General features: G+C 41.5%; 1 protein-coding gene and 1 long non-coding RNA gene across 3 annotated transcripts in view; one reads left to right on the top strand and one right to left on the bottom strand.

Moving 5' to 3' along the window:
- Positions 1–11,440, bottom strand: part of LOC137327249 (uncharacterized) — a 31,112-nt gene extending 19,672 nt beyond the window's left edge. Inside the window, exons 1-3 of one of the 2 annotated variants that reach the window (XR_010964407.1) lie at positions 11,176–11,440; positions 10,943–11,064; positions 3,359–3,505 (exon numbers count right to left, since the gene is read on the bottom strand). This is a non-coding gene — a long non-coding RNA (uncharacterized lncRNA). The remainder of the gene's footprint in view (positions 1–3,358; positions 3,506–10,942; positions 11,065–11,175) is intronic. The other variant, XR_010964406.1, reaches the window with a different exon arrangement.
- LOC137326945 (mid1-interacting protein 1-B-like) lies at positions 8,612–10,091 on the top strand. The gene has a single exon (XM_067992319.1). It carries the CDS (start codon positions 8,966–8,968, stop codon positions 9,428–9,430), a length of 465 nt encoding a protein of 154 aa, XP_067848420.1. The 5' UTR covers positions 8,612–8,965; the 3' UTR covers positions 9,431–10,091.
- Positions 11,441–14,002: the final 2,562 nt, after the last annotated feature.

Genomic DNA, 14,002 nt, shown 5'->3' on the forward strand with positions numbered 1-14,002 from the left:
GTAGTAAGATTACAAGTTCAAGCCCCACTTCAGGACTTGCGCACTAAATTAACATGCCAGTACTGTACTGAGGGAGTGCTGTGTTGTTGGAGGTGCTATTCTTTTGATGAAATATTAAACTGAGATCCCAACTGGCTGACCCAGTAGTTCAGGTGGATGTTAAAAAGCCTTTTGGAACTAACTGAAGAAAAGCAGGGAAGTGTTCTGGCAAACATTCTTCCCTCAACCAAAAAACAGTCATCCATCTTATTGTTTTTTGTGGGATCTTCCTGTGGCCGAAGTGGCTGCCATGTTTGCCTATATAACAACAGTGAATACTCTAAGAAGTAATTAACTGTATGTGAAGTGCTTTGAGATGATTCTGAGAGATGTCTTTTTTTAATTCAACGTCTTTAATCCTTGACCTTTGCATTTTCACACATCCACAATTACCCAAATCAAGAGTTTCTGATCTTGGCTGATTCCTCCCCTAACCTGTGAAAGAGCGTGGAGTATTAGAGATTTTAAAAGGGGACGGTAAACATGTTAAAAATGGAATGAAGTTAATGAAAATAACAAATATAATATGACCTTGATTATCCATGCTCTCATTATCCACATATTGTATCTGATTATCTATGAAAATGTTTAGAGCTGTCAGGAATAGGTGAGAAAGCCAACAAAAGTGAAGACCAGTGGGATTCAGGACTGGGTCAGGGGTCCAAAAGGCATCACATCTAGGTCAGGAAAGATGTTGGTCTAGGCTGAGACACTAAAGGGAATTGGGTCGGGAGACTACTGGGAATCAGCATTTGGTAAGTTAAAACATAGAAACATAGAAAATAGGAGCAAGAGTAGGCCATTCAGCCCTTCGGGCCTGCTCCGCCATTCAAAATGATCATGGCTGATCGTCTAACTCAGTAACCTGTTCCCGCTTTTTCCCCATATCCCTTGATCCCTTTAGCATTAAGAAATATATCTATCTCCTTCTTGAATACATCTAATGACTTGGCCTCCACTGCCTTGTGTAGTAGAGAATTCCACAGGTTCACCACCCTCTGAGAGAAGACATTTCTCCTCATCTCGGTTCTAAATGGCATACCCCGTATCCTGAGACTGTGGCCCCTGGTTCTGGACTCCCCAGCCATCGGGAACATCCTCCCTGCACCTAGTCTGTCTAATCCTGTTAGAATTTTATATGTTTCGATGAGATCACCACCCATTCTTCTAAACTCTAGTGAATATAGGCCTAGTCGACCCAATCTCTCCTTAGACGTCAGTCCTGCCATCCCAGGAATCAGTCTGGTAAACCTTCATTGCACTCCCTCCATGGCAAGGACATCCTTCCTCAGATAAGGAGATCAAAACTGCACACAATACTCCAGATGTGGTCTCACCAAGGCCCTGTATAACTGCAGTAGGACATCCCTGCTCCTGTACTCAAATCCCCTTGCAATGAAGGCCAACAGATCATTCGCCTTCCTAACTGCTTGCTGCACCTGAATGCTCGCTTTCAGCGACTGGTGTACAAGGACACCCAGGTCTCATTGCACCTCCCCTTTTCCCAATCTATCACCATTCAGATAATAATCTGCCTTTCTGTTTTTACAACCAAAGTGGATAACCTCACATTTATCCACGTTATACTGCATCTGTCATGTTCTTGCCCACTCACCCAACTTGTCTAAATCACATTGGAGCCTCTTTGCATCCTCCTCACAGCTCACATTCCACCCCAGCTTTGTGTCATCTGCAACCCTGGAAATGTTACATTTAGCTCCCTCATCCAAATCATTGATATATATTGTGAATAGCTGGGGCCCAAGCACTGATCCCTGCGGTACCGCTCTAGTCACTGCCTGCCACCCGGAAAAAGACCCGTTTATTCCTACTCTCTGTTTTCTGTCTGTCAACCAATTCTCAATCCATGCCAGTATATTCCCCCCAATCCCATGTGCTTTAATTTTGCATACTAACCTCTTGTGTGGGACCTTATCAAAAGCCTTCTGAAAATCCAAATACACCACATCCACTGGTTCTCCCCTGTCTATTCTACTAGTTACATCCTCAAAAAACTCCAGTAGATTTGTTAAGCATGATTTCCCTTTCATAAACCCATGCTGACTTTGTCCAATCCCGTTAATGCTCTCCAAGTGTTCTGTTATCACATCTTTTATAATAGACTCTAGCATTTTCCCCACTACTGATGTTAGGCTAACTGGTCTATAATTCCCTGTTTTTTCTCTCCCTCCTTTTTTAAATAATGGGGTTACATTTGCCACCCTCCAATCTGTAGGAACTGTTCCAGAGTCTATAGAATTTTGGGAGATGATCACCAATGCATCCACTATTTCCAGGGCCACTTCCTTTAGTACTCTGGGATGTAGATTATCAGGCCCTGGGGATTTGTCAGCCTTTAGCCCCATTAATTTCCCTAGCACTATTTTTTTTTACTGGTTTCCTTCAGTTCCTCCCTCTCACTAGACCCTTGGTTCCCTAACATTTCTGGCAGGTTATTTGTGTCCTCCTTTGTGAAGACAGAACCAAAGTATGTGTTTAATTGTTCTGCCATTTCTTTGTTCCCCATTATAATTTCCCCCATTTCTGACTGTAAGTGACCTACATTTGTCTTAACTAATCTTTTTCTCTTGACATATTTATAGAATCTTTTACAGTCAGTTTTTATGTTCCCTGCTAGTTTACTCTCATACTCTATTTTTCCCCTCTTAATCAATCTCTTTGTCCTCCTTTGCTGAATTCTGAACTGCTCCCAATCCTCAGGCTTGCCGCTTTTTCTGGCATTTTTATATGTCTCCTCTTTGGATCTAATACTATCCCTAATTTCTTTTGTAAGCCACGGTTGAGCCACCTTTCCTGTTTTATTTTTGCGCCAGACCGGAATGAATAATTGTTGTAATTCCTGCACACGTTCTTTAAATATTAGCCATTGCCTATCCACCGTCATCATTTTTAGTAAAGTTCCCCAATCTATCCTAGCCAACTCGCACCTCATTCTTTCGTAATTTCCTTTATTTAGATTCAGGACCCAAGTTTCGGATTCAACTACTTGGTAAAAACATTGGTGAGAAAATGTTCATAATAAAACACTTTTATCAGATTTGAAAGAGAGTGACTATATGCAATAAATTTGTCTGCACAGACAACAACACAAAGTACAAGCAAAATACTGGGTAAAAGTAATCTAAATATTAAATGTAGAATGTGGAACCTTGATATATATGCCAATTTCTATTATCTGCTAGGGGTGTGTCCCCTATATCATGATGGGTAATCAAGATTCCACTATGGATTAAAATGTGTTTCTCTGAAAATAAATCTATCATTTCTCACCTCCCCAAAATACAAAAAAAGCACTTACCACTTTGCCCATTTTTGATTGCCTTTGGTCCAAATTTAAAATTATTTTCTTTGTAAACTTTGCACTATCTGTAAGCAGCCATCCACAATCTCAAGGATCGAAATCTTGATTGAGAGCACGTACTCAGATGACGTAGCCCGTATTCATCTGTACAAATTTGAAATACAAAGAATTCAATGTGTCCAATGTGATTGGGTCAATTTATCCCCATTTTAAAGCATAGATCTTAAGCCTCTGCTTTAATATAATTGATGTTCCAAGAAAAACATTGCACCATGGTTTTAAAAGGAAAGAAATGCTTCTAATTGAATTGGACACATTGAAATCTACTTATTTATAATTACTGCAGACTCCCAGTGGAGTCAATCAAAATGTCACTCCCGCCAGGCAAACTCTAGACAGACATTTATAGGGATCCACGAGTTTGAAAACAGTTTTGATTTTGAACCAAAGAAGAAAAATAGAGATTGAAGTAGGCATGTGTTTTTCAAATGTTTTAATAATGCCTTTACTGGCTGGGATATTGTCTCTATATTGGGAACTACTGGCAGAATAAACTCCTGGGAAAGACAGGAATAGTCTGCTTTGATAATTCCAGTAATAATACAGTATGATTACATAACAGTATGCTGAAGTACTTCTGTAATACTTCAGCCAGGGTGTTATAGACACCATCCTATTTATATAGTTTCCACAAAAGCTGATCTACTTTAAAATAGCTGTACATGTGCAAGCTGTGAATCCAGTTGTTTTAAAGTTGCAGTTTATGACTACTTAGCTGGTTGCAGTACCTTCCCCAATGGCTGGAGAAGATTTATACGAGTCAGTGATCACAAAATCGCTTTACTGGCTTGAATGGGGTAGACATGCCACACATTTACCAACCTAGCTATTGGGGTAACTGGCAATTAGAATTCTAACCATAGCACCATAGCAGATGCATTTAAACAAAAAGCTTCAGCCAAAGCATAAAGCGATGAGTCTTTTTTGAAAAAAAAGTCCTTATTCAGTCTATGGACTGAATTGCTCTTCCATCTCTTTATTTCATGATTGTTGTCTATTAGCCATTCCCTACTAATCCTATAATTAGCTAAAGCTAACATGTGTACTTTACTCCCAACTTAAACAGCAGCTAACAGAACTGTATAAGGACTGTATAGACACAGTTGTTTTCAGATAGAAACTCCTTGATCTACTAAGCATTACCCGGCACTGGAATCGGTTAATCATGACAATGATTTATAACCAGTCACACGAATCTTTCATGGTGCAACAAAAATTATATTGCAGTCATAAACATGGTTAAAAAGATAGAAATAAAACAGTTGTTTTTCAACTTGTGTAAAAAAAATTCTGGGTCTGAGTTCCAGCAGTGGATAAGACTACCCTTAATAATAAATGAACAACATTTGAATATTTGACTAAAGCATTAAACACTTGAATATTCAATCGACTAATAAAATGGAGTGAAATGTTTCTGTATAACATTGGTTATTAACATTTTTCATACACTCTGATTTTCAGAGCTGAGCTATCACATTCCTTATGACTTTCTCATTTATGGGAGTTGTACTCAAACCAGGAGCTTCTGTGGCTTGTGATATATGAACATATAGAGGGAGCTGAACACTCAAATAACAAAAATCACCCCTGAATAGTAATAATGCTCCCAAATTCCTCGGTGGCTGAATATCCAGTGTCTGCCCTGCTTGTTAATAATTGGAACCCACTGCAGGAGCTATAATGTCATACAAGAGGAAACCAAAAAATTTGTACACTTTGTGCGCTTTCTTCCCGCAGTGCTTCCTCCGAGTGATGTTTAACATGGGGGGAGTTCTGTTTGGCTTACACATAAAGAATGGCCACTGGGTGAGATGCTAAAAGGGCCAGGTACCTGTAAACCTGTATCCAAGCACGACTTAGCATCTTCAGTTGAGGAAGAGAGGAGATTGGAGAGAAAGAACAGTTTCCCTTTTACATTAGAATCTTAAAACTAGCAATGGGAAATTCTTCTTCACCCAAAGAATGATCAAGGAATGGAATAAACTTCCAGATGGAGTAGTGGAGGCAAAAACCCTGGAATCATTTAAAAAACAATAGAATGCTACAATGAGGGCCTGGATGTTAGGATCTGTCTAGATGGATGAATTAAGATAGGCCAAATGACCTTCCCCATCCATAATTATCTTGCAAATGCACTATCACAGCTGGGAAATTCTTATTATATGGTTTTTGTTTGCTTTGCCCATCCCATTTTTACATGAATGATAATTGCACACTGTTTGCAGCTTGAAAATGATTAATGCTATCTCTTTTCAACAGATAACATTACAATCGGTTATCTCAATCAGTCTCTAGCATGACTCATACTGGGGGAGTTATGTGAAAGGGAAACCTACTGCACACTGAACAACAGCATTTATAGGTTAAATGTATTTCACCCTGCCATCAAACCACCCACTTGCTACTCCAAATCTGATGATTGTTTTCCTCAACAATTACTGAAAAAGAGAGAAATCTGGAGAATAAGTCAACCCAGGCTGCGCTACCTGTGATATGCACAAATGAAGTACTTTAGAATTTATAGAGTGTGAATTTCTTATGGCTTCTTGCAGCAAGACCTGGACAACATCCAGGCTTGGGCAAAAAGTGGCAAATAACATTCGCGCCAGACAAGTGCCAGGCAATGACCATCACCAACAAGAGAGAGTCTAACCACCTCCCCTTGACATTCAACTGCATTACCATTGCCAAATCCACCACCATCAACATCCTGGGGGTCATCATTGTCCAGAAACTTAACTGGACCAGCCACATAAATACTGTGGCTACAAGAGTAGATCAGAGGCTGGGTATTCTGCAGTGAGTGACTCACCTCCTGACTCCCTAAAGCCTTTCAACCACCTACAAGGCACGTCAGGAGTGTGATGGAATACTCTCCACTTGCCTGGATGAGTGCAGCTCCAACAACACTCAAGAAGCTCGACACCATCCAGGACAAAGCAGCCCCCTTGACTGACACCCCATCCACCACCTTAAACATTCACTTCATCCACCACCGGTGCACGGTGGCTGCAGTGTGTACTATCTACAAGATGCACTGCAGCAACTCGCCACGGCTTCTTCAACAGCACCTCCCAAACCCGTGACCTCTACCACCTTGAATGACAAGGGCGGTAGGTGCATGGGAACAACACCACCTGCACGTTCTCCTTCAAGTCACACACCATCCTGACTTGAAAATATATCGCCGTTCCTTCATCATCGCTGGGTCAAAATCCTGGAACTCCCTACCTAACAGCACTGTGGAAGCACCTTCACCACACGGACTGCAGTGGTTCATGAAGGCGGCTCACCACCACCTTCCCAAGGGCAATTAGGCAATAAATGCCGGCCTTGCCAGCGACCCCCACATCCCATGAATGAATTTTTAAAAAATCTTCAAGGGTTTTTTTGCCTACTCGGTGGCATAACAACGGTTCGAAATGTACCAAACATAACAGGCAGATGTTTCACAAAACTGATTCTTCTGGTTGCCGTGTAAAGATGTACTGAGCTGCCAACAGCCAAGTTGCAGATTTTTGATAGCCTTATGCATCAATAAGTGATCATAACTCTGCATTTAATATGCTGCTCACAAGAAATTACTGTCTTGATAGACCATTTTTGTTTCCTGTGGAACAGAAACCCCATCTTCCACACCAACCCTCCTTTCTCACCTGAATCTCCCCGGCAACTTGAGATTTCATCCCCAATCCTAGACCACCATACAGGTATATGCTACTCCCTCCTTATACCACTGGAGTTGTAGATGATGACAAGGATGGGAGATTGTTCTACAGGCAAGAACAGTGCTGTTAAAAACTCTGTCACTGCTCTTTTGCAATTTTTTGGATTCTTACAGAATATTGAAGTGCAGATGTAGCAGTTCTTAGGTTTTTACGTGGGAAGAAAATCTAAATTCAGTTGTTTACGGTGGAGATTTCTTAAAAATGATCAGCTAATCGTCGATAACCACCTGTCGGGATGGCTGACTGCTCACACTTTACGAGGACAACAGCAAGTCGCAATGGCCTACGGATGGATCGTGGTGATTCCCAAGAGGGAAGTAAGGGCATGGGAGCAGCACTGGCTACTTGGAAATGCATGAGAAGTTCAGTCTGGTCCTGTTAAAATCAGCTGTTCTCAGTTATCTCATCAAAGCACGATCGCACTGCCTGTGTTGCTGCGAAGATAACTCATCAAGCAGCAGATCTCTAGTCAACATGAGAAAATCACATCAAAGACATAGTCGTGCCTATAACTCCACAATTCCAATCTTTAAACTTCTAGACCTCAATTAACCTGCTGACCTTACTTTTAGCTAAACAAAGGCTTTTTTGGATTTGACTTCCACCTCTAAAATGGATGGTGGGAGCCAGAAGGCTCAGAGAGGTTTAACGTTTTTCTGAACAAAAAGGATTAGAATTGATAAATTAAGTTACATTATATAGAAATTAATTAAAAGTAAAACTAAAATAGAACACAGAAAAACGCAGAAAAGAATAGAGAAAAAGCAAGCTGAAGCAAGACGATTAAAAGTACATTTTTAAAAACCCTTGGCAGCCTGGATTTTTTTGATCTAGCAACCGTCTACGGGTTTAGGAGGGTTGACAAAAGGTCAACCCAAGAGCGGGACTTTCCTACGATTAATCTCTTAATCGCTGAATAACTTAATTTCACGTCGTATGAAAATACAAAAATGTTCTGTAAAATGTGATTTCCTTTTCGCTCTAAATGTACAATTTGAATAAAACAAAACCTGTGAAATCTATGAAGAACTCTCGTGAACAACGTTGGGTTCTTGTTGTAAACTCAGTACTCTCCCTTCCATATTAACAACAGCAACCTTAATTTTATGAAAGGCTTGAAAACAGTTCACTAGTGCAAAAGATCGAGAATAATAAATACAGCAACATAATGTTAATTAGCAGTTACAATGATATTTTTCCATCGAAATGCCCCACTTCTGCTGGGTGCCAACAACAGGCCTCGTTCACAAACTGTCAATCAGTATGAAGGCGCAGGCTGTTGCCAGGGATTCCAGTGACGTATGTGGTCACTTGCCATTGGCTGGGATTTTTTTTTAAAAAAGGACTAAATTACCATATTTAAGTATTGACCTCACAAAGGCCGCGCAAAGCGATTGGCTAGAACCAAGAAGGGTGAGTTTGATGTCATAACGCCCGCGGTCTGATTTGCTGGCCGGGAGATCAGGGTGTTTCCCGGAGCGCGCGGCAGCTCTGCTCTACACTCAGGGCCGAACAGTCACTACAAGTAAATGGGAGCATGAAAGCAGCAACACGACCCGCAACCGACAAGACAGGCGCTTATTACATTTGGGTCAGTGCCCAGCGTCCAAGTCATCTTACGACAGGTTCCATCTTGCTTTGCAAAAAAAAAAGCTGCCAAGTAACACCTTTTTTTTTATATAAATCCGCTGAGGAAGTGACCTGGTTGCAGTGCGAAGAGCGGGTCGAGAGGGAGGCACTGCGAGAGAAAGTTGCAAAGATAAGAGTTTGAGGGATTTCATCAAGAAAGGAGAAAGCAAACACCACGTTAAGGAAAATGATGCAAATTATGGATTCTTACAATCAGAAGCACTCCCTGTTCAACGCCATGAACAAGTTCATCGGTGCGGTCAATAACATGGACCAGACGGTAATGGTGCCCAGCCTTTTGCGGGATGTCCCTCTCGAAGATGAAGGCAAGAGCGAAGTTAATGGCGTCTCGAGCACTGGAGCATCCAACTACTACTCCGATAAGCGGGACATGTACAACTACTACGTCTTGCTGAAATCCATCAAGAACGATATAGAGTGGGGTGTGGTGCAACTGGACGATAGAAAGAAAGATAAAGTCGCTACCATAGATATCAGGGTGGACGAGGCGGAAGGAGAAGAAGATTTGCAGAAACAATTCCATTATCATCTAAATGGATTATACACCGTCCTGTCAAAACTGACCAGAAAAGCTCACACTCTAACTAACCGCTACAAACAGGAAATCGGATTCGGTAGCTGGGGACATTGAGCACAGATGGAGCATACCAGGACTAACCTCCCTAATGAAGTTAAGCCGAGCCTAACTGAAGTTGCAAGGTTATTTTCTGCTCTGCTCCAGAAACTGATAGCGGCAACAATTTAATTTGATCATTTAATAAGCCCTGTTCTGTTCTTTTTTTTCCGTCTTATTGCTGAGAGAAGGGAAGGCTTTGTAGGACGTGCTTAAGAAATAAAACTTTCATTCATGGAGCTGAAGCGTGGTTGTGAGCGGCTGTGCCGGTGGAGAGTACATCATTTTACTTTGCACTACTTTGTACTGTATATGTGATGTATAAAATTGTAACCGTCTTGTATACCGTTTACTTATTTTATAAACGCACAAGATAGACGCGTATCTTTTTACATTCTCCAAATGGTGCACGAGTTTGTAAAACGCGTCTCTATTTAAGAGGTTGTAAGATCCCCAACAGAGTGAGGAGGCCGTTGAAAGGGCCAATGACATGACTGAAAATTGCATAGTTCTGTGTGCAACTTACTGTATGGAACCAACTGAGAATTTCTGATAAAGAATAATGACGAGGTTCCTTCCTGTGTCATCAACATATTTTTCTTATTTAAATCCTACTTTTGTACAGGCTGGTATATTAAACGTTTATGTTTAAAAGAAATAAAAAAAATACCTAATGAGACTTTCATGAGCTTGTCATTTTGAAATTCACGGAAGTAGACGGGCGAACAGGCGCTCTCTAAACGTGAAATGTCTTTTACGGTCAGAGTGGAGCCGGGTTTTTTTTCTTTTTTTTGGAAACAAGTATTAAAGCTTTAAATGAATCCGGTTTATGGAGAGCACAATATTTCTCTCCTTTCTCTGACTCAGCCCTCCCGAACACCGGCTACGATTTTTTTTTAAAAGGCCCTTGTAATAGTTTCAGGGGGGCAGGGGAAATGCTGCCTTGAGTGAATGCAGTCGGGGTGGGTGGTTGCAGGGTGTGGAAGCGTTTGCCGGTTCTACCGCATTCTTTCTCATCTAAAATGACCCGCATTTTTGTAACCGCGAGAAATCCTTGCTCGGGCACCTCCATGGATTAACTTCCGCTTCAAACAAGAGTCTGCAAAGACTTGCGTTGCCTGCTTACACTGGCCGTTTCGTTGATCTGTACCCGTAGATCGGACACATAATTACATTGCAACTGTGGCTGCCCAAATCCCACCGAATTATAGTTGGGTGTGTGCATTTTCTTCTTGAGATGAAGGGCACAAGGATGCTCGTGTGAGGAGCCCGCACATGAGTAAATTTTGGGCGCGTCAGACAAAAAAAAATAACCTGAATCATTTACGGTAGCTCTTTCAAAATAATAAATGACAAAGCATAGAAGGTAACTGATCCATTGACGTTGTTTCAGAAAAGAGGGAAGGCTTACACGAAATGTTACAATTTGAGCTAATTTGTCAGTTTCAGCGCAGCGAACATACATTTTAATGACACATGGTGGTGCAAAATATGTATTTTTGGAATAAGTGCACATCAAAACGCACAAACCTTTAACATGGACGATAGATCGAGACTTGTTACTGATCGTAATACGCAGGGGAGTTTGCTGTGTAAAACGGGCCTGACAACGGACTCGGAACAAAAGCTGCACTTTTCCGTGCTTCAGTCATCTTAGGAAACAAAAGGTAAGTTTTTCTGGTAAGTTTAAATTGATGAGAAATTTCGCTATTATGTTAATCGAATAATTAATTAGAATTCGTTATTTGATTATGCAGTCCTACCTTAAATTGATAACGAGCCAAAACAGATTTTCTTCTCCATTCCTAATCCCTCCTCCTCCTCCTCCACCATTGGCGACTGTATCTTTAAACCACCCAAAGCCCTATGCTCAGGAATTCCTTCCCCAAACCCTCCACTTCCCTCTCATACTTTTTACTCTCGTTTAAAACACACCTCATTAAAGGCCAGGCTTTTGGTCAGCTTCCTCCCCCAATATCTTCTCCTTTCGGGGAGAGAAATATAGGCTTAACATTTTAGGTCGATGACCTTTCATCAGAACCGGAAGATGTTAACCTTATGTTTCTCTCTCCACAGATCTGCTGAGTGTTGCCAACATTTTCTCTTTTTTATTCAGATTTCTGGCAACTGCAGTATTTTGCATAGAATCATGGAAAGGTTGCAGCACAGAAGGAAGCCATTAGACCCATTGAGTCCGCACTGTTTTTAAGCAAGAGCAATCCAGCTAGTCCCATTCCCCCGCCCTATCCCCGTAACCCTGCAAATTTTTTCCTTTCAAGTACTTATCTAGTTCCCTTTTGAAGGCCATTATTGAATCTGCCTCCACCACCCCCTCGGGCAGTGCATTCCAGATCCTAACCACTCGCTGTGTTAAAAAAAAAGTTTTTCCTCATGTCACCTTTGGTTCTTTTGCCAATCACCTTAAATCTATGTTCCCTGGTTCTTGACCCTTCTGCCAATAGGAACAATTTATCTCTATCCACTCTGTCTAGACCCTTCATGATTTTGAATACCTCTATCAAATCTCCTCGCAACCATCTCTGTTTCAAGGAGAACAACCCCAGCTTCTCCAGTCTATCCACGTAACTAAAGTCCCTCATCCCTGGAATCATTCTAGTAAATCTCTTCTGCACCCTCTCTAAGGCCTTCACATCTTTCCTAAAGTGCCGTGCCCAGAACCAGACAAAATACTCCAGTTGTGGTTGAATCAGTATTTTCTATAAAGATTCATCATGATTTCCATACTTTTGTACTCTATGCCTCTATTTATAAAGCCCAAGATTTCATATGCTTTTTTAACCGCTTTCTCAACCTGCCCTGCCACCTTCAACGATTTGTGCACATAGACCCCCAGATCTTTCTGTTCTTGTACCCTTTTTAGAGTTGTGCCTTCTAGTTTATATTGCCTCTCCTTGTTCTTCCTACCGAAATGTATCACTTCGCACTTCTCTGTGTTATATTTCACCTGCCACCAGCCTGTCTATGAAGTCTATCACTATCCTCCTCACTGTTTACTACCCTTCCAAGTTTTGTGTTATCTGCAAATTTTGAAATTGTGCCCTGTACATCCAAGTCCAAGTTATTAATATATATCAACAAAAGCAGTGGTCCCAGCACCGACCCCTGGGGAACACCACTGTACACCTCCCTCCAGTCCGAAAAATAACCGTTCACCACTACTCTCTGTTTCCTGTCCCTTAGCCAATTCTGTATTCATGTTGCTGCTGCAACCCTGGTGATAAGCCTACCGTGCGGCACTTTATCAAACGCCTTATGAAAGTCCATATACACCGCATCAACTACATTGCCCTCATCTATCCTCTCTGTTACCTCATCAAAAAACTCTATCAGGTTAGTTAAACACAATTTGCCTTTAATAAATCCGTGCTGACTTTCCCTAATCAATCCACCCTCGTCCAAGTGACTGTTAACTCTGCATCGGATTATCGTTCCTGAAAGTTTCCCCACCACTGAGGTTAAACTGACTGGCCTGTAGTTGCTGGGTTTATCCTTACACCCTTTTTTGAACAAGGGTGTAACATTTGCAATTCTCCAGTCCTCTGGCACCGCCCTCGTATCTACGGGTGTTTGGAAAATTATGGCCAGTACCTCTGCAATTTCCACCCTTACTTCCCTCAGCAACCTAGGATACATCCCATCCGGACTGGGTGACTTATCTACTTTAAGAACAGCTAGCCTTTCAAGTACCTCTTCTTTATCAAATTTTAGCCCATCCAGTACCTCAACTACATCTTCTTTTACTGAGACTCTGGCAGCATCTTCCTCCTTGGTAAAGGCAGATGCAAGGTACTCATTTAGTACCTCGGCCATCCACTCTGCCTGCATGAGTAAATATCCTTCATGGTCCCTAATCAGCCCTACCCCTCCTCATTACCCGTTTACTGTTTACATGCCTGTAGAAGACTTTTGGATTCCCTTTTATGTTGGCTACCAGTCTATTCTCATACTCTCTCTTTGCCCCTCTTATTTCCTTTTTCACTTCCCCTCTGAACTTTCTATATTCTGCCTGTTTTTTCTTGGAATCATCATACTAGGTACAGCACAGGAGCAGGCCATTCAGCCCATCGTGCCTGTGCAGGCTTTTTGAAAGAACTATCCAATTAGTCCAATTCCCCAGCTCTTTTCCCATAGCCCTGTAAATTTTTTCCCTTCAAGTATTTATCCAATTCCCTTTTGAAAGTTACTATTGAATCTGCTTCCACCACCCTTTCAGGTAGTGCATTCCAGATCATTACAACTCGCTGCGCAAAAAAATGTTTCTTTATGTCGCCTCTGGCTCTTTTGTCAATCACCTTAAATCTGTGTCCTCTGGTTACCGACCCTTCTGCCACTGGAAACAGTTTCTCTTTATTTACTATATCAAAACCATTCGTGATTTTGAACACCTCTATCAAATCTCCCCTTCACCTTCTTTGTTCTAAGGAGAACAACCCCAGCTTCTCCAGTCTCTCCACATAACTGAAGTCCCTAATCCTTAGTACCATTCTAGTAAATCTCTTATGCACCCTCTCTAACACCTTGACATCCTAAAGTGTGGCGCCCAGAACTGAACACAGTACTCCAGCTGAG

Source organism: Heptranchias perlo, chromosome 11 (genome assembly GCF_035084215.1).
Source record: "Heptranchias perlo isolate sHepPer1 chromosome 11, sHepPer1.hap1, whole genome shotgun sequence".
Taxonomy (NCBI): Eukaryota; Metazoa; Chordata; class Chondrichthyes; order Hexanchiformes; family Hexanchidae; genus Heptranchias; species Heptranchias perlo.

What these genes read in the sequence shown, in the direction of transcription:
- LOC137326945 (XM_067992319.1), top strand. Translation starts at nt 8,966, where the DNA reads ATGATGCAAATTATGGATTCTTACAATCAGAAGCACTCCCTGTTCAAC.